The sequence below is a fragment of the Vipera ursinii genome (assembly GCF_947247035.1).
Source record: "Vipera ursinii genome assembly, chromosome: 3".
In the NCBI taxonomy this organism is placed as follows: domain Eukaryota; kingdom Metazoa; phylum Chordata; class Lepidosauria; order Squamata; family Viperidae; genus Vipera; species Vipera ursinii.
Window position 1 is genome coordinate 164,436,463 of NC_139516.1, and position 21,526 is coordinate 164,457,988.

Here is a 21,526-nt window from a genome sequence, read left to right on the forward strand (position 1 = left end):
TCCTACAATGTTTCCTTTTGTATTAAACTATATTATTGAAATGAAATTATTAATTGTTATGAGACAGATTCCTACTATGGAAGAATGCAAACTAGGCAATTTCCATTCTGTATCCAATGACTTTCCTCCGTCCTACAAATAATAATATACGAGTACCTCTCACTTAACAACCATTGTTTAGCAATTCTATGAAATTACAATGATGTTGAAAAAAGTGATATATGACTTTATTTGGACTTGTGACTATCGCTGCTTTCCATGGTCTTATGATTATCATTTGAGACCTTCCCAGCCAGCTTCCGACAAAGTCAATGGGAAAACTAGCAGAAGGTCACAAGTCTTGTCAGATGGGTGTATTTGTTTGAGGATTGCTGTCAGGACAGCTGTTGCTAAGTGAGGCTTACTGTGATGTTTTGCTTAACAACTGCTTCACTTAGTGACAGAGTTGCAGGTCACAATTAGTCTTTAATAAGTGAGGACTACCTGTAAAGTATAAGGGACGCGGTGGCTCAGTGGGTTAGGACGCTGAGCTTGTTGATCAGAAGGTTGGCAGTTTGGTGGGTCAAATCCCGAGTGCCACGTAACAGTGAGCGCCTGTTATTCGTCCCAGATTCTGCCAACCTAGCAGTTCGAAAGCACGTAAAAAATGCAAGTAGAAAAATAAGGACCACTATGGTGGGAAGGTAACAGCGTTCCGTGCGCCTTTGGCGTCTAGTCATGCCGGCCACATGACCACGGAAACGTCCTCAGACAAGCGCTGGCTCTTCGGCTTTGAAACGGAGATAAGCACCAGCCCCTAGAGTCGGAAACGACTAGCACGCATGTGCAGGTGAACCTTTACCTTTACTTTACCTGTAAAGTTAATTTGGTCTTAATTTTTCCATTAAATCTAGACTCTATAGCAGAGGTCATCAGCCTATGGACTGTGGCCCACTACCAGGATGTGGTTTCTTGGCCACCGGGCCGCATGAGTGGCTGGCCAGTGCATGTGTGCATGTGCTTGCCCCCCCCCTTTGTGCCACATTTGCATGTGTGCACATGCACACATGAAGGTGCTTGTCTCTCCTTTTGCCACCAGGCCTCCAAACCAAAAAGGTTGGAGATCCCTGCTGTATAGCAATGAATTGCATCAATTCCTTATTTTTAGAACACAGATAGTTTTCAGAAATACATGACAAACTCATATTCTGGATCCATTTCTTAAAACCAGGACAGTAAGTGTTTTCTCAATTATGTAAAATTACTCTTTGCTGTGAGTTAAGTTCAATAGAACAAAAGGTTTTTATAAGATGACAAATTCCATGCTTGAAAATATAATTTAATATCACATTGAGCTGCTTAAGTATAATATTTCATTCCAAAAATGTAATGACATATATAGTAAGTTGAAACCAAAACAAGGCTACAGCTGGACAAAATCTAATCAAATGAGTTAAAGAATCTTCAGATACTTTAAATCTATAGTATTATGTGTATTTTTTTCTGTAAAATGTTTTCTTTTTGTCATGCTTATTTTATTTTAATCATGCCTAGTTTTTCTTCACTATATAGTCACTATCTTTTTTCACTGTTAATAATGTTATTTTATAAAATTAGTTACATCTGTCCTATATTTTATTTTCTGTGTCTCATTAATTAAACTATATAGACACCTATCTACCAGAAGGTTCTTTTGATGGCGGACAAGAATAACATTTATAGATTATTGCAAATAAAAGTAACATTTTCTTTTTTTATTTTTTTATTGATTTGTAAGAATTACAATCTTTAGTGCTTAGTAAACAACATGTCTTGGTTCAGATATTTAACATCTGTTCAGTACTACACAATCCTGTATTTTTTCCCTGATCCTCCTTCCTTCCCCATATTTTTCCCCTCTTACAGTTACAATTTTTGGTACTAGTGATGTATACAGAGTTAGATATAAGCATCCTCATATTTTAGTAATATACAAATAACAATAATATCAATTCATAAATCAATATCCTTGTTAAGGCTTGATTTCCCATCAGTATTTGAAATATCTTTGTCAATTATAATTTTCTCAATATTAATTACATTTATATAGCTAAAGGTTTTATTCATATCAATCCTCCTCTTATTTCTATATTTTCCATATCAAAAAAAGAAAGAAAAAATATGCTATTTTAGTTCTAAATCTTATCTTTCATTATAAAAGACTAATTATTCCTAATGATTATTCATTCTTTTAATCTTATTCAAACAACTATTTAAACATATAATGCCTCCTCTAAAAGGTGAAATCTTCTGGTTTTTTAAATCTGACTCTCGCTTGCTTTCTTTGCCAAGTAGCTTTCCAAGCCAGAGCAATTAGATTGCCTAGGAATTTTCTTTCTATTTTTGTGAAAATTGCTTGGCATGAGGAAGACAATTTAGGTAGGATATTTTTGGTGGGGGGAATTCTTCCCATTTATATTCCTTAACAAACACCTTAATTCTCTCTCAATTTCTCTTTTCATTCCTTGTCTCCCAAGTTGTGACATTTCCCCTAACAGCTCTATAGTCCATTTTTTAAAATCTTCTTCCTTGCCATCAGATGTATTTTGCAGACCTAAGGGGTAAAGGGTCTTTTGCATTTTCATTGTGATGGCTAAATCTTGCAGTATTTTGTTTGTATATGGTTGTTTATATTTTTCTTCTTTTATCTCTTCCGTCTCTAAAACCATTTCCTCTGTTTTGTCTTCAGATTTCTGGTTTATTTGTTCATACTTTGTGGTTGTTATCTGGGAACTTTCTAGTTGTAGATTTAATTTGGAGATTTGTTTTTAGTCTCATGATTTCTTTTTATGTCCTTTTTGTACTGTATGCAACTTGTTTGGTAAATTAGTTGTAGCATAGAGTATATTTCCTTCTGAAAGGTGTTTGTTTTTCTTGAGGCATGGTTTTTGGAGATCCTCTAGTATCACGTCTCTGTAAGAGTAGATTAAAATTTCCTCTAGTTTTCTGGTCTTTATATGTAGCCTTTATAATCCAATAGATTCCAGAGTATAGATTCAGTCCTGAAAGCAATATTTTATAATGATCCTTTGTCTCAAGTATCCAAAAATTGTCAGTCAGGCAAGGTTGTAATTCACAATGTTCAAAGTGTTCAAAATGTTCAACCTCCCTGAAAACAGCTCAAAAGTCTCTCCCATCCAGACGTAGTCCAAGGTCAAATTTTTCTGTCCCACTAGCTCTTGAGGTTAAAAGTCCAAGCTCAGTAGGTATTTATAATCCAAGAAGATCGGGGTGACAAGTATCCCAAAATATTTTTCTTTATTGCCAACTGTTCTCCCAAGCTAGGAGTCACCAAGCAGCCAGAAAGCAAATTATAGTGATGTACACAAATTCACAACTAGATGCCATTCAAAGTCCATTTTCCACTCTTAAGTCACAGGATTGATTTTGATATTTTGCCTCATTTTTTTAAAGAGAAAATCTTAATGGTTATCCTAGTTTTCAAATTTGTCAAAACTGTAGCTTTATGTAACTTCCACTTCAGTATTGTATTTTTCTGTCCCCCATAAAATTTGGAGGTTTTTAGCTTTTTGGGACCCTTTCCCAGGCAGTTCAGTTGTAAAATAGTAAAGAAAGGGTCAATATTCTCACCCAGTTCCAAACATGCTGTTTACAATGTGTTAATTGGTGCTTTTTATTCTTTGGTTGTCAGCAGCTAATGGTCAGCCACAAGAATGTAGCCAGTCTTTCCCCTGCCGGTTTGGAGGGCTTTCCTTGGATCAAACGGAAAGACCACCGTCTCTCTGTGATCAACAAGGCACCCATCCTCTTCATCACCTCTTCAGGGTGACTTTAGGCTATTTTTAGCACCCCCAGCAGGGTAAAATTGGGCATGGAAGGCAGAGCCCTGCCTTCCTGCGTCCCGTCCCACCGCGACACAAAACTGGAAGTCAAAAGTAACATTTTCCTAATCACATCCTTGTTTGGATTCAGGTCTTCAGCTGATAGTTGCTTTTCCAGTCAACTCATTTTTTCAACACTGAGCAAAGAAGATTGTCAGAAGATTGGGAGGGTAGAAATGTTAGAAATTAATATCTTTCAACAGTAATTAGTTAACTAACTTTTTTAAATTAACCAAATTTAGAACTCTGTCAAAATTATTGTGAGTGCCTATGTAATTTACCATAATATTGATAAGTAATAAAATTGGTATCATCTCCTATGGACTGAAATACAATTAAGTTCTGTTTATCTGCAGGATGTTTATGCCTATGTGCAAGTTGGAGTTCCAGCCTGCAGAATATTTACAGTTAACCCCAAGGGTGAACTTATCCAGGAACAAACAAAAGGAAACAAGTCTTCGTAAGTATAGGATTTTAAAAACAGACTGGGCAAGATTACAATATTGTGTGAAGTCATGTTTGTTATTAAAATGTGTAATTGTAAATTGACTAATAGTTAAAGAACTGCATTTCTTTAATCTAGCGCAAAAGGGGTTATTAGAACTTTAATTTTGGAAAGTTTAATTGTCCAGGTGGATTTTAAATATGATTTTAGAATTAAATATTACAGTTATTATATCCTTCCCGTAGCAAAATGCTTTTGTCTTGATTTTATTTTTGAAAAATTACAGAACGAAGCAAAATATTCTTAACACTGAATATGTTGAAGGATATTTCTGTAGAATGGACCCAGAAGTTAATTTTAATAGTCTTTGCCTCTATGCATAATCTCAGTCTAAAAAGATATTATGGAAAAAGAACAAGTTTTACCTGGAAAAAAAATCAAGACTGAATTGAAAATGGATTTACAAATTACAGCAACAAGAATAACATGGAAAAAGATGTTACACTGGGCATACAAAAGAAATTGGCTGATGCCCTAATAACTAAAAGGGTTCTGGTTAAAACAACAAACCCAGAGAGTAACCTGGATTTTCTTATGTTGGATTTAAATTTGGAAAAAAAAGGCACAAAGAGAAAACAAAGTAGATATTCTGCCTTTGGTAATCCTTAATGGACTTTTGCTGATCAGGACTGAAATGAGACTTCAAGGATTTATTTATAGATAAGAGATTGGATATGGAAAGTACATAATTTGTTATACTTATTATTAAAATTATAATTATAAAGAGGAAAGTCATTTCCAGTCTTTTCTTAAAAACTTCCAATGTTGGAGCATTCACAGCTTCTGGAGGCAGGTTGTTCCACTGATTAATTGTTATTACCTACATGACTTTGAACCAAAAGAGATGCTTTCACCTGTGAGAAAACTAGGACATTCGTGCTTCTAATGACTGGTGCCTGGTTTGCTCAGGGTTTTTATTCTCTCTGCCCACTAGTTAGAATGTTGCTTTCCCTTTAACTCACGTCTGAACTCTTTCAGATGTTTTCTCTAAATTCACTAGATATCTGTGATAAATTTGTACATATCTACCTCATGGATGTTTCACCTTCTGATTAGCTTGAGCTCTAGGATTGTGAGCATTTGGAACTTTGGATTTGTCACGCCATGTTCATGGTGTTCACATATGTGCAAACAGACAATTCTGTTCACATACGTGCAAATAGACAATAAAATTTAACATTTGTTAGTGTTATTTTATTATGCCTGGTAGACTTGTAAAAAGCCAGAAAATGTAGGGTTGATGATGATACAAGATTTTTACAAATTGAAGTAACTATTTTTGCTGGGATTAATAACTAAACAAACAACTGGAGAAGAGCCACCGAAGAATATTATTATATATGAGTACTGCTGCAAGATTATTACAGGCACAAAATGGAAAGACTTTGAAATATAAGCAGTCCTCAACTTACAACTGTAATGGAGTTTGCCCATCAAAGTTCTGAGTCATGACAGTAGTGAAACGGGTTGGTCTGTAACTATTTTGTGTTGGTTAAGTGAATGTTATGGTTGCTAAAGCAAACCACTAGTTTGCTATGGGCATGGTTTTGCCAAAAATTGGAAATAAATGCTGGTTTTTAGCAAAACCATTGTAAAACATGGTCACGTGATCATGGGATGCTGCAAACAGTGGCTATGTTGCTGATCACCTGAAGTTTGGTCACAAGACTGTCAGAACTTTGAATCCAGGTCATAAGTATTCCAAGGTAAATAAATCTGTTGTAACTTTGAACAGTTGCTAAATGACTTGTCATAAATTGAGGACTAGCTGTACTTACAGTGGAGGAATGGTTGATGAAGATAATGAAACTAGCAAAGAAGGCAAAAGAAACTTGCTTGCTTACAGAAAATCAACTACTATTTTTCTTAGCGAATGGGCTAACATGGGCTTTTGGCTGACAAAAAGAAAAAAATAAATTTGCGATTTTTGGATTTGATCATTAGAAAGAATAGATTATGGAAAGAAGGAAATTATGTACCCTTAGAGAAAGAGGATAAATATAAACCCATTTATAACTTCTGCTAAGAGGATTGAAAGCTGCTCTTTGTAAGTTTTCTTGTATATTTCTTCCTTTGTTTCTTCTTTTCTTTGCACTTTTTTCTTTTTCTGAGTTTTATATGTTTTTACAATTGTATTTATAACCTTCAGATGTACATTTATGAATTTAGCATTTGCTAAGTCTTGAATATCAGTGTTATCCTTTGCATAAGTACAATTAAACTTAGTGGGACAAGCTTCTTGAGAGTAAGGATATAAAATATTGTGCTATAAAATCAAGATAATGCATTAATATTTTTTAATTTGTTTTCTACACAGCTACTACAGATTAAATGAACTTGTGGAGCATTTGTTTCCACTAATTAATAAAGAACAGAGTTCTGCTTTTGTCTGCCCAGAATTCAGCTCCTTTTGCTACTGGAGAAAACTACTTCCTGAAGTGAATATGGAAGATTTAGCTTAAATAGCATTACTCATACACAGAGCTTCTTACTGGAGAGGTCATTATACCATTTTGGTACCATATGTCTTATTAAATGCAAGAAGAGCTATTGGTTGATACAAACTAGTGAAATGCAAAACTATTTCCTTTGTTCTTTACTCAAGCCCACTTTTTTTTAAAGATACTGGGAAAAATGAAGTAGCAAATTTTCAAATTCAGGAAAATGGATGAATTTAGCTTTTCATCTTCAAGTGTATATGAAATACAAAAAAATGTGGAACTCATAGCATTTCTGTTTGGTCTGCTATAAGAATTCTGGATAATACTCAAAATAGCTTTTAAGGTGTTTTAGATGCAACAACTGAGAATATCATGCAATTTTCTATGTGTGTCTTAAGAATGTAGTGGTTAATGGGTAAATCTAGAAAAATGAAATCAAAAGTAAAATGCTATTTTTAATTATGCATTTATGCAGGTTTGCCTTTAGCAGTTTGTTTAAATCCTACACAGTATGATAGACCTGCCTGAGCTTTTTACTTGCAGCACTTTCTTCTACTACCTGAAATTGAAAGTCTACAGAATGGTAAGAACTTTGCTGCAAAATGGGGGATTGTTGCCATTTCCTAATTAAGTTTAGTTTATGCATGATCGAAAAGTGACTAGGCAACACATACAGAAAATGTTCAGGAATAAACTTGTTTTCTAAATAAAAGGCAATACGTATAGTCAATTTTTAAAACTGGGACTGCTGCTTTGGTTTTCAGGACCTCTGCATCAGGGTTTTTCAATTTGATAGAAGGTGCAGGTCAGTGAATTATTTTGAAACAGCTGTAAATGTCACTTCTGATAAAATATTTTGTATTAGCTGCACAGTAAATCTAAAAAAATAACCAAAGTTCTGATTAAGTAGCAGTTGTCTTACATTCTTTCATTTGTTTTCCACTGCTGCAGGTTTTTACTCTTACATCCTAGCAAAATAATTTTAAAGACTATCAAAGTTTATCTCAGATTTTAAGAATAGATAGGCAAAACCTGTGAATGGGTGCTTTTCTCTGGACACTGAAACATGTAAATATATCAAACAATCAGGTCTGCTATTGATTTGAGTTCATGTTGCAGTAGTGTTTAGAAACAATGTTTCACAATATTAGGAGGAATGGCTTATTTTCTATTGGATTTGTATAGAAAATATATCTGGAAAAAATTGGAAATTTCAAGGTATGGCATTTTTTACTCTGTTTTAAGTGTACAGATTCTTAACACCAATGACATAAACAGTGTTTGGGCTGCAGTGTAGTATAGTTGAAACAAATATACATCCTGTTGGAAGATTAACAATATTCTCAATGTATGCTAAAATTATATAATTCTGATTAGTCACTGCCAATTGTACTATATCAAATTCATTAGTGTATTATGTAATCACATTCATATTTGATAAAGCACTCTCTTAGATTAAAATTCAGTAAAACAGAAAAATTCCATTAACATCCTCAAAAGATGTGATATTTGTTCTACACTGCAGTGGTATTTAGTTTGCATTTTAGTAATGTTTTATAAGTTCATTTTGATAAAGTGAATCTCTAACAACATAATGAAGTCATCTGAAGTTATTTTTTTCTGTGATAAAGTGGCTGGTATGGAAAAAACCTATGGCTTATTTTTGAATATTGAGAATTGCCAAATTCCTTTTCAAGGAAGAATTCCATTACACAGTTTCATACATTCAGAATTCTGCTCTTTTCTTTGTTAAATTTATAAAGTGCTTGAGTCATCCTGATCTAAACATTACTTTTCATTGCAACAGGTATACAAGTCTTAACTTGGTGATTATTTATTATCTATTTAAATCTTTCTGGATAACATATTAGATAAGTACATATTAAGTTTGGATTTTGCCTGAGCTGGCCAGTGATTAACCTTTTCTCAGTATTCACTTTCTGATAGAGCTCATCTTTAATCTATTTCCTGGTATCAAATACTGATGAGTTGGGAAACAATCCTTGTACTGTTTCTGTTTTGGATCAGTACATGTAAGCTAATTCTTTCTGTGAAAGAAATGGACATTTATGTTTATTTACTATGTCAGTCTGTTTTTTTCAAGAGTAATTACTTTTACTTTAGGAATATAATTGCTGCACCGGTCAATTGGAATAAATAAATACTGCAATCTAAATGAGCTGAAAATCTTGATCTGAATCTCTGCAGATTTTTTTTTAAACAAACATAAAACAAGACCCAGAATGTTGGTGTTTTGTACTGTCAGACAAAGCTCAGTTTTCTTATTTATTTCTTTTCAGGCTGTCCAGAAGACAGTAAAAACGTATAAAAATGAATAGATAGGCTTTTTTTAAAAAAAAAATGTTACTGTTAATGGTTGAAAAAATATGTCTTCATTTGGAAAATTAATATTTCACTAAAGTTCATAACTCAGAATTGGGTAACTCTAAATTCAGTTCAATTAGTATGATGTATCATATATAGATTGGTTATTAGAATCTGTAAACTAAGGTCTTAAAATAATGCCAAATACAATAAAAATACCTGAAAACATAAGTTTTTTCTGACCTTGCAAGTACGAACGTTGGCAAAAATCTTGAGACTTTAAAAACAAGGTCTACATTTTATCAGTTCAGATTTTGAGAAAGAAGAAAACTTGAGAACATTCTTGTTAACTCTAGTTGGATTTTTGCTTTGATACAACATTGTTTACTTATTAATCAATAAACATTCCAGAACAGTGATTTTTGGTACAAACTGGATGTATTAGGAAAAATGTCATATCAAATTGTTTAATAAAGTTTATAGTAAAATTGCACCTAAGTGTCTTAGTGTTTCTATAGAAATGTTTATAGCATAAATAAATACATACAAATATTATGGGGATTAAAATTCAATTCTAAATGCAGGAGGAGAAACTATAGTGCCAAGTATTTTGGATAGGACAAGAGAATGAAAAATGAGTGTGTTAAAACCCATTTTGATGTTAATTTTGTTCTACTGAAGAACTAAATAAGAACAATACAGCTTTTGCCATTGTATAAAAATAGTTCACATTCTAGTGGTTGCACTTGTGGTTTGGTGCTATATTCTATAGCTTATACAGTTGTTTGGCAGTTGTAGTAATATTAGCAAAATTGTCAGTGTGCAATGGAAATATAAACACTGCCATCAGGATAAATAAAGTAATAATTTAATCCTTTGACAGTAAAACTACTGGAGGAAAGTAGGGGGGTGGGGGGAGAAGTACTGGGGAGAATCCAAAGAGCATGGTGCATACTTGGGATGCAAAATACTGAGTTGATATGAAAAAAGAATATAAGGACTAGAAATTGGAACAAAAATACTCCACCATTTCTACTGTTCTCCCACTTGAATGTTTTATTGCATATGCAATAAATATTTAGAATGTTTTTAACTGAGTCCAACAAGCATCAGTAAGAATTCAGCTATTATATGAAAATGTTTGAAAACTATGGTGAAAACCATATAAAGTGATTTGCCTTTGACCTTTCCTAGAAATGTGAACTGCATAAACCCCATAAAATATGAAGATAAACTCAAAGATGAAGCCAATTATTGGAGAAAAAAGGTGAAGACTTGACAAAGTTGGATGGTGAAAAAGAGATGGGAACTATTTCTTCATTAAAGTATACTGTATAATGCAGAAAATTTCCAATTGAAAATAAACACTTGATACTGAAACATTGCTCTACTTTTGAATACACTCATGGTAAAGGAACAACTGAACAATATGCAAAATCAGTTTTGTGGAAGACCAAATACAAATGGATACATTCTCATTTTGCTGAAATAGCTTATAAAATTGGAAAACATTCATGCAAAACCAAATCTGAAAATGACATACAGAATGTTGTGAATAACAATATATCAGGCACGAAAGACCAGGCCCACACATGAAGGTTCAATTAAAACTGATTTAGTGCAAAAAGCCTGTGCACAGGAATCTTGTCAACTAAGGGTTAACACCTGTTTAGTTAGATAAGGGTCAACAGCACTCAAGGGGGGATTGGATGTAGTTTTCTTGTGGTTATGTAGGGATTCTAGGCAGATCACCCTTTTCACTCCACTCCAGGTCTGTCATCCCTTCTATAAGAAGTTATAGGCCCTTCTATTGAAAGCAATGATACATTAGCAGCCTGGACAAATAATACACTTTTGAGTTTTATTAACTAGTCCTAAAATGCTTGAAATATATTGTTTCTAAATGTGAGAAGTAACTCCCAGGAGAGAGTTTTTCTAATTCTAAAAGCTGCTTTTTGCCTTCAAATATTAAAGAAACAAAGCACCCATTCACAATGATTAATTATAATAAAAATCTTTCTAAAATGTATAGCAATGTGGCCCTCTTAGGCCCTTATGATTGTCTGACAGCATTGTGTTATTTTTAAATAAATCTGAATAGATTAATTACTTTTTTTAGAAATTAAAATGACTAGCTTTGCATTCAAGTAGATCCAGGTGAAATGGTAAATCAAAGCAATCAAGATTGATTATGGGGTGGTGATAATTTTACTCGAGTGAACTGCAAAAGAACAATTTGGTACATGTTTTCATAAAATTCTGAAGAAAATAAGTGTTTCTAGTTTTGAGGATAGAAAACATTTTTCTGCATATCAGTTCAAAAATGAGTTCATCTTTCAGGAGGAAGTTTGCTTTATGTTGCTTAGAAACATTTCTTCAGGGATGGCTCATGGAACAATGAAAGACATAACTATTTCTGAGACCTCAACAGGGAAGATTAATGAGAAATAATAAATCTAGCTCTTAGCATCATTCGTAACTTACAAAGTAGAAGAAATAAAGTGTTATTTGGCAGGCTGCTATTACCATAGTCTGCTCTAAGAGTACTCCTTACGAATGAATAATACTGTTTTGTGTTCTCTTGTGAGCTTGTAAATTATTAAAATGCTAAATAAAGAAGTCCTGGGGAAGAAAACAGTATTATAGAGATGAGACAGCTATGAAGACTGAAGTTCTTAATTTTAATCTTTCTTTTGTGTTATACTAGATATAGGCAATAAACATGTTACGATTCAAAATTGTGTTCTTTTAATTTTGTATGTTAAATAAGGCACAACTGAGCAGAGTCAGAGAAACTACTAAGCCACATGCCATTTATAATGGCTGTTTTCACATTGCAAAGCTATAAACTATAATTTACAAATTGTATGATTTATGCAGTCATGCATGCAAACTTCTCAATTTTAGCCTTCACACGAGGGACAATACAACTCATTACACAGTTGTTGCAATGATCTAAATAGCTAACTCAGGAATAGAAAAATGGGTGTAAGCTGAATTTTAAAAGCCATCTGGAAGTATTCTGTTCACTTTCTGACAAAATACATTAAAAAAGAGAATAAGAGGTAGAAAAAAGATAGCCTTCTGCAGTTCTAGCTCTTACTGCATTCAGCATTGGGTATGGACCATGACAGATTATCCAAGATGAAGTGTCCTTGGAACAGAAATGAAGCTCCCATCCTTGAATGAGATAAGCAGCCTTCAAGCAACAGAATGCTTGTATTTTTTAAAATGCAAATGACCAAATCTTCATGAGAATTCTGGTGCATATATAAAGATTTCATGAAATGTGGCTATCACTCAAAATCTCGACCATTTTTAATTTTGGAAGGCAGTGATGGGTGCCCTTCACTAGATTTTCAGATTTTGTGATATAGCCAAGTGTCATGAAATCTGTTTGGGAATGAAGTCCCCTTTAAATCATATGCAAAGTATCCCTGTGATCTATACTACTAGTGTAAACTCCCAACAGCTAAAGGAAGCTAATAAAAATAATGCATGAGGAAGAGTTGCTAGAGACAATAAAAAGATATCAAAGATACTGTTTCATAAGAACAGTTGTATATATAAATCTGAATAAAGTTCCATTACATTATCATCATAGCTTTCTCAGATATTAGCAAATGTTGCAAAACATGTATTTTGAATATTTTGTAATGTGACTAAATTATAGCTTCTCTTGGTATGCATATTTCTTTTCTTACATTCAGTTGTGTCCAGTTCTCAGAAATTGTTTGGATATGTGTCTGCAGTTTTCTTGGCAGGATTTTTCAGAAGTGCTTCTCCATTTCCTAGACTGGGAGAAAATGACTGGCCCAAAGTCATCCAGCTGGCTTTGTGTCTAAGATAGGAGAAGAACTCATGGTCTCCTGGTTTCTAGCCTGATGCCTTAACTACTACACCAAATTGGGTCTACACATAAATAACCATACTCTATAAATAAAAGAAATATGAGAAGGAAAATAAGATTCATATAGGGGCCAAATTATTGAAATGGAGAAAAATGGAAAGAGGAATATTAACACTTTTCAATTCATTATTTCCTTCAGGTTCAATTTTATCTATTTTCTGCTCAGGTCTAAGAAATTTCAGGGTATAGAAATACTCCACTGAATGTAGAATACATCTCATCAGAGTCTGTATAGGCTAACCTGCCCCCAGTAACTACAACGCTTACTTCTGCACCTGTTTTGAGGTGGAGAACAAGATGAAAAGCCCCAGTTCCACCACAAATCCGTTTTCCTGATCTTGGCTTGCGATATTCAGGTAGGTCCTTCTTGTAGCCAGCTGTGTGAAGCTGAGCAACACTTGAATTGGAGACCGACAGCATTGCTTCAATATATTCACCTCTCTCAGGCACTAGAACAGCTGTGATCAGATAACGACCTTCATATGGCGATGTAAAAACACCTGCAAAAAAAGTATCAGTAAATAACATCCTTTAAATCTTAAAACAGGACAAGTGCATATTTATTGGAGCATTTTTCAAGACAAAGAAAACATTACAGTTTTACTGTGAAATTTTCATTGACCTACGTAGTAAAGCAGAGTTCTTCACATAATAGTTAGATTTCTTATTTATTAATTAAATAAAATAATAAATATGGCTGTCCACCTCAGAAATGACTGGGAGGCATTCAACAGTCAATCCAATAAAACAGTAAATATATAAAATGATCATTACTTAAAACATATAATTATTAAAACATTAAAACTATAAAAGAACATTAAACATTTAACATTAAAACTATAAAAGAACTATAACAAAATAATAAGATGGAGGGATGTTAAAAATGATGAGCCATCTCACAAGTTCATCCATCCCCTGATGTCCCTACACCTGCTGACATAATCTGACCTTGAGGGACTTTCAAAGGGATGAAAAGGCTGACCTCATTTCTGGAGTGAAGATTCCATGATGCAGGCACCTCTTGCCTAGAGCTCACCAAATGTAACTCCTTAGATGACAGAATGTGTAACATGTTTACTCTGTTGGATCCGATGGGATGGGCAGATTAAATCAGGAAGAAGTGTTCCCTCAAATAACTGATCTCATTTTATTTAGATCTTTAAAATACCAGACCCAGAAACAAACTGGTAACCAATGCAGCTCACACAGCAGAGGTGTAACGTGAAATCTACCAGAAGCTCACATAACTGCACACACCAGCTGCCCACTTTAAGGGCAGTCCCATCTACAGTGCATTGCAATAGTCCAACCGAGAGTTGACTTGGCATGAAGGGCTGTGAGTAGAGCCCCTTGATCCAGGAATAGATATGACTGTACAATATAAAGTTGTGTAAAGGCCCTCCTAACCATGATTGCCACCTGCTTCTTGAGCAGGAATTGTGGGTCCAGAAGATCCCTGATTGCACACAGGGTCTATTTGAGGCAATGTGATTCCATCTAGCATCAGATACTGTCTAGTCCTAAAATCAGATAGCCCCCCAAACCAAAGCCATTCAGTCTTGCTCTGTTGTTCACCATCCAGACCCTCACAGCCCCTAGACACTGGGATAGGGCATCCATAGCATCTCTTAATTCACCAGGAGCAGAGATGTACAATTGGGTATCATTAGCATATGGATGATACTTCATTCCATGGCGAGAAATGAGCTTACGCAGCAGTCTCATTTAGATGTTAAACAGGAGAGTGGAGACCACCTACTCCTGCATCACCCAACATAGGAAGGGGGCAAAGGTCAGGTCTCTTCTTCCCAATCACTACTAAATGAACTCAGCCCACAAAAAAGGTGAACAAGCACACTACCATGCCTCCCACTCCTAATCCTTTGAGTCGATGATATTGAAAGCCACTGAGAGGTCATATAAGGACGGACACCCAATCACTAGAGATCAGCCAAAAGTAGACCAATGCTGCTTGTGTTCCACATCCAGATCTGAAACCTGACTAAAAAAGATCCAGATAATCCATTTCAGTTAGGGTCCTCTAAAGTTGTTGTGCAACCACTTTCTAGACCACCTTTTCAAAAGGGAAGGTTAGATACTCGGTGAAAATCATCTGGTATTGAGGGGTTCAGCGATGGCTTCTTGAGAAGGCAGTGAACCAAGGCTTCCTTAAGAGAGGTAAAGAAACAACCCACTAGCCACCACTAGGATCCAGTCATGCAACACCCTGTGTGCTGCTTACCTCTGGTTCAACAAGTTCAAACCACTCCCAGATAACCATCCAAGATTCTATCTGAGCCATCTTTTCTGGACTTACAGTGCCAAGGTCTAACTGTGAGTGATCTGAGCAATTTTATCCAAAAGATGTTAAACAAATTGCTCTGCGCATCCTTGCAAAAAGTTCCCCAGGTCTTCTTTACTCGAGAACTTGTGTCACCTGAAACAGGGCTGTGGAACAGCAATCTATGGAAGCAATAAGGGTGCAGAAGTACTGCCATCCTTGCTGCAACAAGGTGGGCCTTAATTGTGGTTCTAATCCATGTTGGGTTGTGCTTAGTTTAGTGCCAGCAGTGTTCTACATGTCTCTTCTCCCATTTCATCTCAACTCTGCCATAAACCACAGGGAGTGATAGGATCCATGAGAATGGAGTTGTTGCATAGCATGATTCAATGCTTCAGCCATTCCTTTATTCCAAATGGCAACCAAGGTGTCAGGAGACTAAGCAGCAGATCAACAGGAATAACTTCCATCTTCTTCTGAAACCCCTCCAGGTCTATCAGTCACCAGGAGAGGATCAATCTAATGGTTCCAACCTCCCAGCAGTGGATCACAGCACCAGAGAGTCCCACAGTAATCAGGGCCTGATCTGACCATGACAAGGGGGACACTTAAAGCCCTCCCAATCAAAGGTCATGTGGAATCAATTACCGGTTGAGCTCCGGATGGCTCCTGACCTTCGCTCTTTCAGCCGTGATCTGAAAACCTACCTATTTGAACAAGCCGGCCTGGTCTAATGGGTTTGGGGTATTTTATTTAGTATTTTTAATTATTTATTGTAATGGGCTAGCTCTATTTAATCTTATTTTTAACTTTTGTATATTGTATTTTTATTGCCCTGTACACCGCCCTGAGTCCTTCGGGAGAAGGGCGGTATAGAAATTAAATTAAATAAAAATAAATAAAATATTGCTCTGACAGAAACACCAGATCTAGTGTGCGATCACTGTCTTATGTCAGGCTCTGGAAGACATGGGGATAGGACCTTATGATGGCCATGAACTGCTGAGCTACCTCAGACCACTCCCTGAGAAAGCAAATTGAAGACCCAAGTACATAAGTTTGGGGAACTCTATTGTCAACCCAGAGATGGAATCAAGAAGCCCAGGCAGGGAGGCTGGTACCACAGTAACAATCCCAACTGATCCCTAGAGCCCAACTGAATGTACAGGTTTCACATCCAGTGACCTGCAGAGCAGCACCTCTGAAGTTGAAAGCTGATATACACTGATGATGTTACCTAGTTTGAGTAATGAAATATCTACAAGAAAACAACCAAGCTCAAAGAGCACCAAGGACTCTTCCCTAGAGATGCAGGGTGGAAAAAGATCACCCATGTACTAAACGGAACCACAAGTACTGAATACTTCAGAACTGCTCATTCTGGCTAGTCCAGAATTTAAAATTATAGTCTTGACTTAATTTACTCTGAATTAACTTGGTTTGTTTATGCTTTGAATCCAGAAGAATTTAGGCCAATGAAACAGTACTACATGTATCAATTTGATGAGGCAAAAAAATTATACTGCACAGATACACTGCTTCTCAGTGGCGTAGCGTGGGGGGTGCAGGGGGGGCCGGCCGCACCGGGCGCAACATCTGGGGGGGGCGCGCTCGCACTGAGCTGCTCAGGGAGCCCCAAGGGCTGCACAGAGTTGGCTTGGCTCCGCTCTTGAGCTGCTCTTTCTTGCAAAGCGAAATGAGTTCGGCAGGTGAGATGGGCGGCCACATAAACTGAATAAAATAAATAGAAGCGGCCAACTCTCCGCCCAGGCTCAGGCCAACCGCAAGCGCCCCGCAGGCGCCCTGGCAGGTTTGGCCGAGCGAAGACGGACCCGCTGGCCGGCCGGCCTAGTTTCGTGCGCATGCGTGGCTTTATTTAGCGGGGCTCACGTGCGAGCTTGAATGCAGCGGCTCTTGCAGGTCGGAGCCCCACACAGCCGCCCTCGAGAAGGACCCGGAAGCATCCCGCATGCGCGCGACTCTTCTTGGAAAGTCTACGCCGCTGCGGGGCGCGTCTTTTCAGCAGTGCCATGACGTCACCGCCCGCCCGCCCCTCTATTTCCGCTTCCGGTTGCCTTGCCCCGGGTGCTGACAACCCACGCTACGCCACTGCTGCTTCTCATACTTAATGCAAATTAATTGGTTTAAATCAAGCTATTTCTGCACCACTTGCTTGTGTTATACTATATAACTGCAGACAGAAATAGAAAATATACAGCTTGAAGAAACTGAAACAGTTGAAAGTTTGTACAATAACCAATTGCATTGTAATAGCACAAATAAAATGAAAACAGAAAAAGCAGAAAATTGTTTTTCGCCCAGGAAATATTTTTCCAAACTTGGCTTAAGTCTGCTACTGATCTTTTCTGTGGAGAAAAGTTATATAAACTTGTGAAACAGCTACACCGCCCTACCCTTCAATCTGTAGCAGGCATTTGCAACAGAATAAACTTTGTGTGTAACGATATCAAAAACTAATCAGAACAGATAATGAGATGGTTTTCAGAGTCAACTGATAAGGAAACCCAAGTCAGATTCAGGCTGCAACTAGACTGCCTTGTTACTTTCTATTTTGAGTAACTTCCAGAAATATGGGAAAATATAAAGTATCAGAAAATTAAAGGTGAATAATCTAAATAATTGAAGTCTACTATTATAATTTATTAACATTCCCAAGCAATTTCCAAGTTGTAGGCCAACCTTGTCCCTTACCTGTGTTAGGGTTATAATAATTTCCATCATTTACAAGGACTTTGTTAAAACGTATCACACCTACATCTTCAGGGAAAGGCTTCTTTGTGAGGCCAGCAGAGAAAGACACCAAAGAAGTAAAAGCTCCTACTAAAATGGAAAAAATATAATTTGAATATGTTTAAGAAAAATATTAACACCAAACAGCACTGATTTTGTCTTACACCTATTTTCCCCCTAAAAATTGGAAAGTCCATAACTATATACAAACTTTGGATAATGCCAATCAATTTTTGAGTGCCTGTTCAAGACATGAATCCAAAGATTCTAGGTATCGTCATTAGGATTAACAATGAATTAACAAGGCTTTGATTTAGAAGATCTTGGTTTTATATGCTACACATTTCTGCACCTTTTAAAAATTCTATTTGCCATTTTTTGCATGCTTAAACTCTCATTCACCCTTTTATGTGTGCAAAATGTATGACATACAAAAATTACATGTTTACTTATACAAAAAAATCACATTTTTTTCATTCATTCTTTCCCAAGCTGTTGTGCCACATATCCATTTTCAGCATTACTCGCTGAACTACAGGATAAAAAAGAATATTGCAAACTTTCTTTGTAAACAAAAAGGAAGCAAAAAATAGGCATTTATTTTTCTCTCCACTTGCTTCCATTATCCTTAAGTAGAGTATGAGATCATTTCATATTTTGAAATTATGTTAAGAGATGATTTCTTTGTTTGTTAAGACAAGATTTCTTCAGATAAGATTTCCAAAAATACCATTTACGGTATAAATTGTTTCAAGATCTCAGCAAGTATAATTGGAAATTAGCTTCAAGAGATTAAGAGAAGCAACAGCATTACCTTGTGGAGATGGAGATTTTGGTGGGTTTGGATAACCTATAAAGTAAAAAGAATATATATGTAAATAATATTTTAAAAACTATTATTCTCTTCTCTACCCATTTTACTAGTGCAGCCTTCAAATAATTTTAAGGAGTGGTCTTTTTAAACTCAGTGATTTGAGAACTGCTATCTGAAATGAAGAAGTTGGATTGCGGCAAAAATAACTTTTCCTTTTGCTCTAGAGCAGAGGTGCCCAACATTGGTAACTTTAAGACCTGTGGACTTCAATTCTGCAAATTCCCCATCTAGCCATTAAAGTTACCAAGGTTGGGTATCCTTGCTCTAAAGTAATTTCTCAGAGAAGAGAGGGGTGGGAGACAGATTGAGAAAAATTCTATCCTTTCTCAGCAAAACAGCAATTAAGGATATAGTTAGTAGCTATTATCTTAACACCCACACTCTAATTCAAAGACAAATGTGTCATGAATTGTTGGAAGAATTTCTGAGGTGGGGTTTTACTTCTGACTACTGAATTTCAAGTCTGGTCATTTTGTTAAGGAATTTGCACAATAATATTTAATACTTACTCTGTGAAAGCTAGTCAAATTTAGCATTAAGCCCTGCAAAAAAGTCATTTATGCAATTGAGTCCTTTGGGGTTTCAGCCGTGAATGGAAAAATAAATAAATTATAATTTATTAATACATTAATATTATAATTAGAGACCACTATTTATCCTGAACTAGTAGCAGGTAATAGCAGATTGTGTGTGCTGAAATCACGCTGCGCTTCTCTTTCTTACTGTTGATTAACCCCAAGCAACTATCTACTTCTGAAGTACAGGAAGAATTAACTCCCTTCTTAACGGATTTAGACAAACTCCAGAATGGTATTTCAAAAACCTTAGTAATGTTCAGTCCCACTTTCTTTACATTCCATTTGTATCTATTACCTGTTTCAATCAGGGACTACAGTGATAATCTTGATAGTGAACTCAGCAGTTAAAGCTTACAAAACTGGGCTCCCAAATGATCACTAGAAAACTAGAGGGAGGATATAAGTGCCCTTAATGATCTTGAGATTTTCATATATATACAAAAACAAATTCTTTAAATTAATAAGGTTGTTGTTGTTGTTAGCTGTAAAGTTGTGTCCGACCCATCGCAACCCCATGGACAACGTTCCACCAGGCCTTCCTGTCCTCTACCATCTTCTGGAGTCCATTTAAGCACACGCCTACTGCTTCAGTGACTCCATCCAGCCACCTCATTCTCTGTCGTCCCCTTCTTCTCTTGCCCTCAATCTTTCCCAGCATTAGGCTCTTCTCCAGTGAGTCCTTCCTTCTCATTAGGTGGCCAAAGTATTTGAGTTTCAACTTCAGGATCTGGCCTTCTAAAGAGCAGACATGGTTGATCTCCTCTAGGACTGACCGGTTTGATCGCCTTGCAGTCCAAGGGACTCGCAGGAGTCTTCTCCAGTACCATACTTCAAAGGCCTCAATTCTTTGGCGCTCAGCCTTTCTTATGGTCCAACTTTCACTGCCATACATTGCAACTGGGAAGACCATAGCCTTGACTATTCACACTTTTGTTGACAGGGTGATGTCTCTGCTTTTTAGTGTGCTGTCTAGATTTGCCATGGCTTTCCTCCCGAGGAGCAAGCATTTTTTTAATTTCTTGGCTACAGTCCCCAACTGCAGTGATCTTGGAGCCCAGGAAAATAAAATCTGTCACTACCTCCATTTCTTCCCCATCTATTTGCCAGGAATTGAGAGGGCCGGATGCCATGATCTTGGTTTTCTTAATGTTAAGTTTCAACCCAACCTTTGCACTCTCCTTCTTCACCTGCAACAAGTGGCTCTTTAGTTCCTCTTCACTTTCTGTCATTATAGTGGTATCATCTGCATATTTTAGGTTGTTGATATTTCTTCCGGCAATCTTAATTCCAACTTTCGATTCATCTAGCCCTGCCTTTCTCACAATGTGCTCTGCATATAAGTTAAATAGGCAGGGCGACAGTATACAGCCTTGCCAGACTCCTTTCCCAATTTAGAACCAATCAGTGGTTCCGTGTCCAGTTCTCACTGTTGCTTCTTGACCCGCATATAGGTTTCTCAAGAGACAAATAAGATGGTCTGGTACTCTCATCTCTTTAAGAACTTCCCACAGTTTGTTATGATCCACACAATCAAAAGCTTTAGCATAGTCAATGAAGCAAAAGTAGATGTTTTTCTGGAACTCCCTAGCTTTCTCCATGATCCAGTGTATGTTGGCAATTTGATCTCTAGTTCCTTTGCCTCTTCGAAATCCTGCCTGTACTTCTGGTAATTCTCGATCCACATACTGCTGGAGTCTAGCTTGTAGGATTTTAAGCATAACTTTACTAGCATGTGAAATGAGTGCAATGGTGCAATAGTTTGAACATTCTTTGGCACTGCCTTTCTTTGGAATTGGAAAGGAAAATGATCTTTTCCACTGTTGAGTTTTCCAAATTTGCTGGCAAATTGAGTGTAACACTTTTACTGCATCGTCTTTTAAGATTTTGAATAGCTCAGCTGGAATACTGTCACCTCCACTAGCTTTGTTGTTGCTCAGTTTTTCTAAGGCCCACTTCACATTCTAGCATGTCTGGCTCGAGGTCAGTGACCACCTCATTGTT

At 36.3% G+C, this 21,526-nt stretch overlaps 2 protein-coding genes across 12 annotated transcripts in view; one reads left to right on the top strand and one right to left on the bottom strand.

Annotated features, from left to right (window-relative positions):
- LPIN2 (lipin 2) overlaps positions 1-10,511 on the top strand; it is a 45,726-nt gene extending 35,215 nt beyond the window's left edge. For 3 of the 9 annotated variants that reach the window (XM_083357865.1, XM_083357871.1, XM_083357863.1), the window contains 3 exons: positions 4,217-4,320; positions 6,683-7,389; positions 10,326-10,511. In XM_083357865.1, the coding sequence (XP_083213991.1) occupies positions 4,217-4,320; positions 6,683-6,827 (249 nt within the window). In that variant the 3' untranslated portion in view covers positions 6,828-7,389; positions 10,326-10,511. Of the gene's footprint in view, positions 1-4,216; positions 4,321-4,591; positions 7,390-7,757; positions 7,896-9,106; positions 9,625-10,325 lie in introns of those variants that run through there. The other 6 variants (XM_083357864.1, XM_083357866.1, XM_083357870.1 and 3 more) reach the window with 6 other exon arrangements.
- Positions 3,130-21,526, bottom strand: part of EMILIN2 (elastin microfibril interfacer 2) — a 44,711-nt gene continuing 26,314 nt past the window's right edge. Inside the window, exons 6-9 of one of the 3 annotated variants that reach the window (XM_083357862.1) lie at positions 18,888-18,923; positions 18,035-18,163; positions 13,317-13,541; positions 3,130-3,997 (exon numbers count right to left, since the gene is read on the bottom strand). In XM_083357862.1, the coding sequence (XP_083213988.1) occupies positions 3,984-3,997; positions 13,317-13,541; positions 18,035-18,163; positions 18,888-18,923 (404 nt within the window). In that variant the 3' untranslated portion in view covers positions 3,130-3,983. Of the gene's footprint in view, positions 3,998-10,648; positions 13,542-18,034; positions 18,164-18,887; positions 18,924-21,526 lie in introns of those variants that run through there. The other 2 variants (XM_083357861.1, XM_083357860.1) reach the window with 2 other exon arrangements.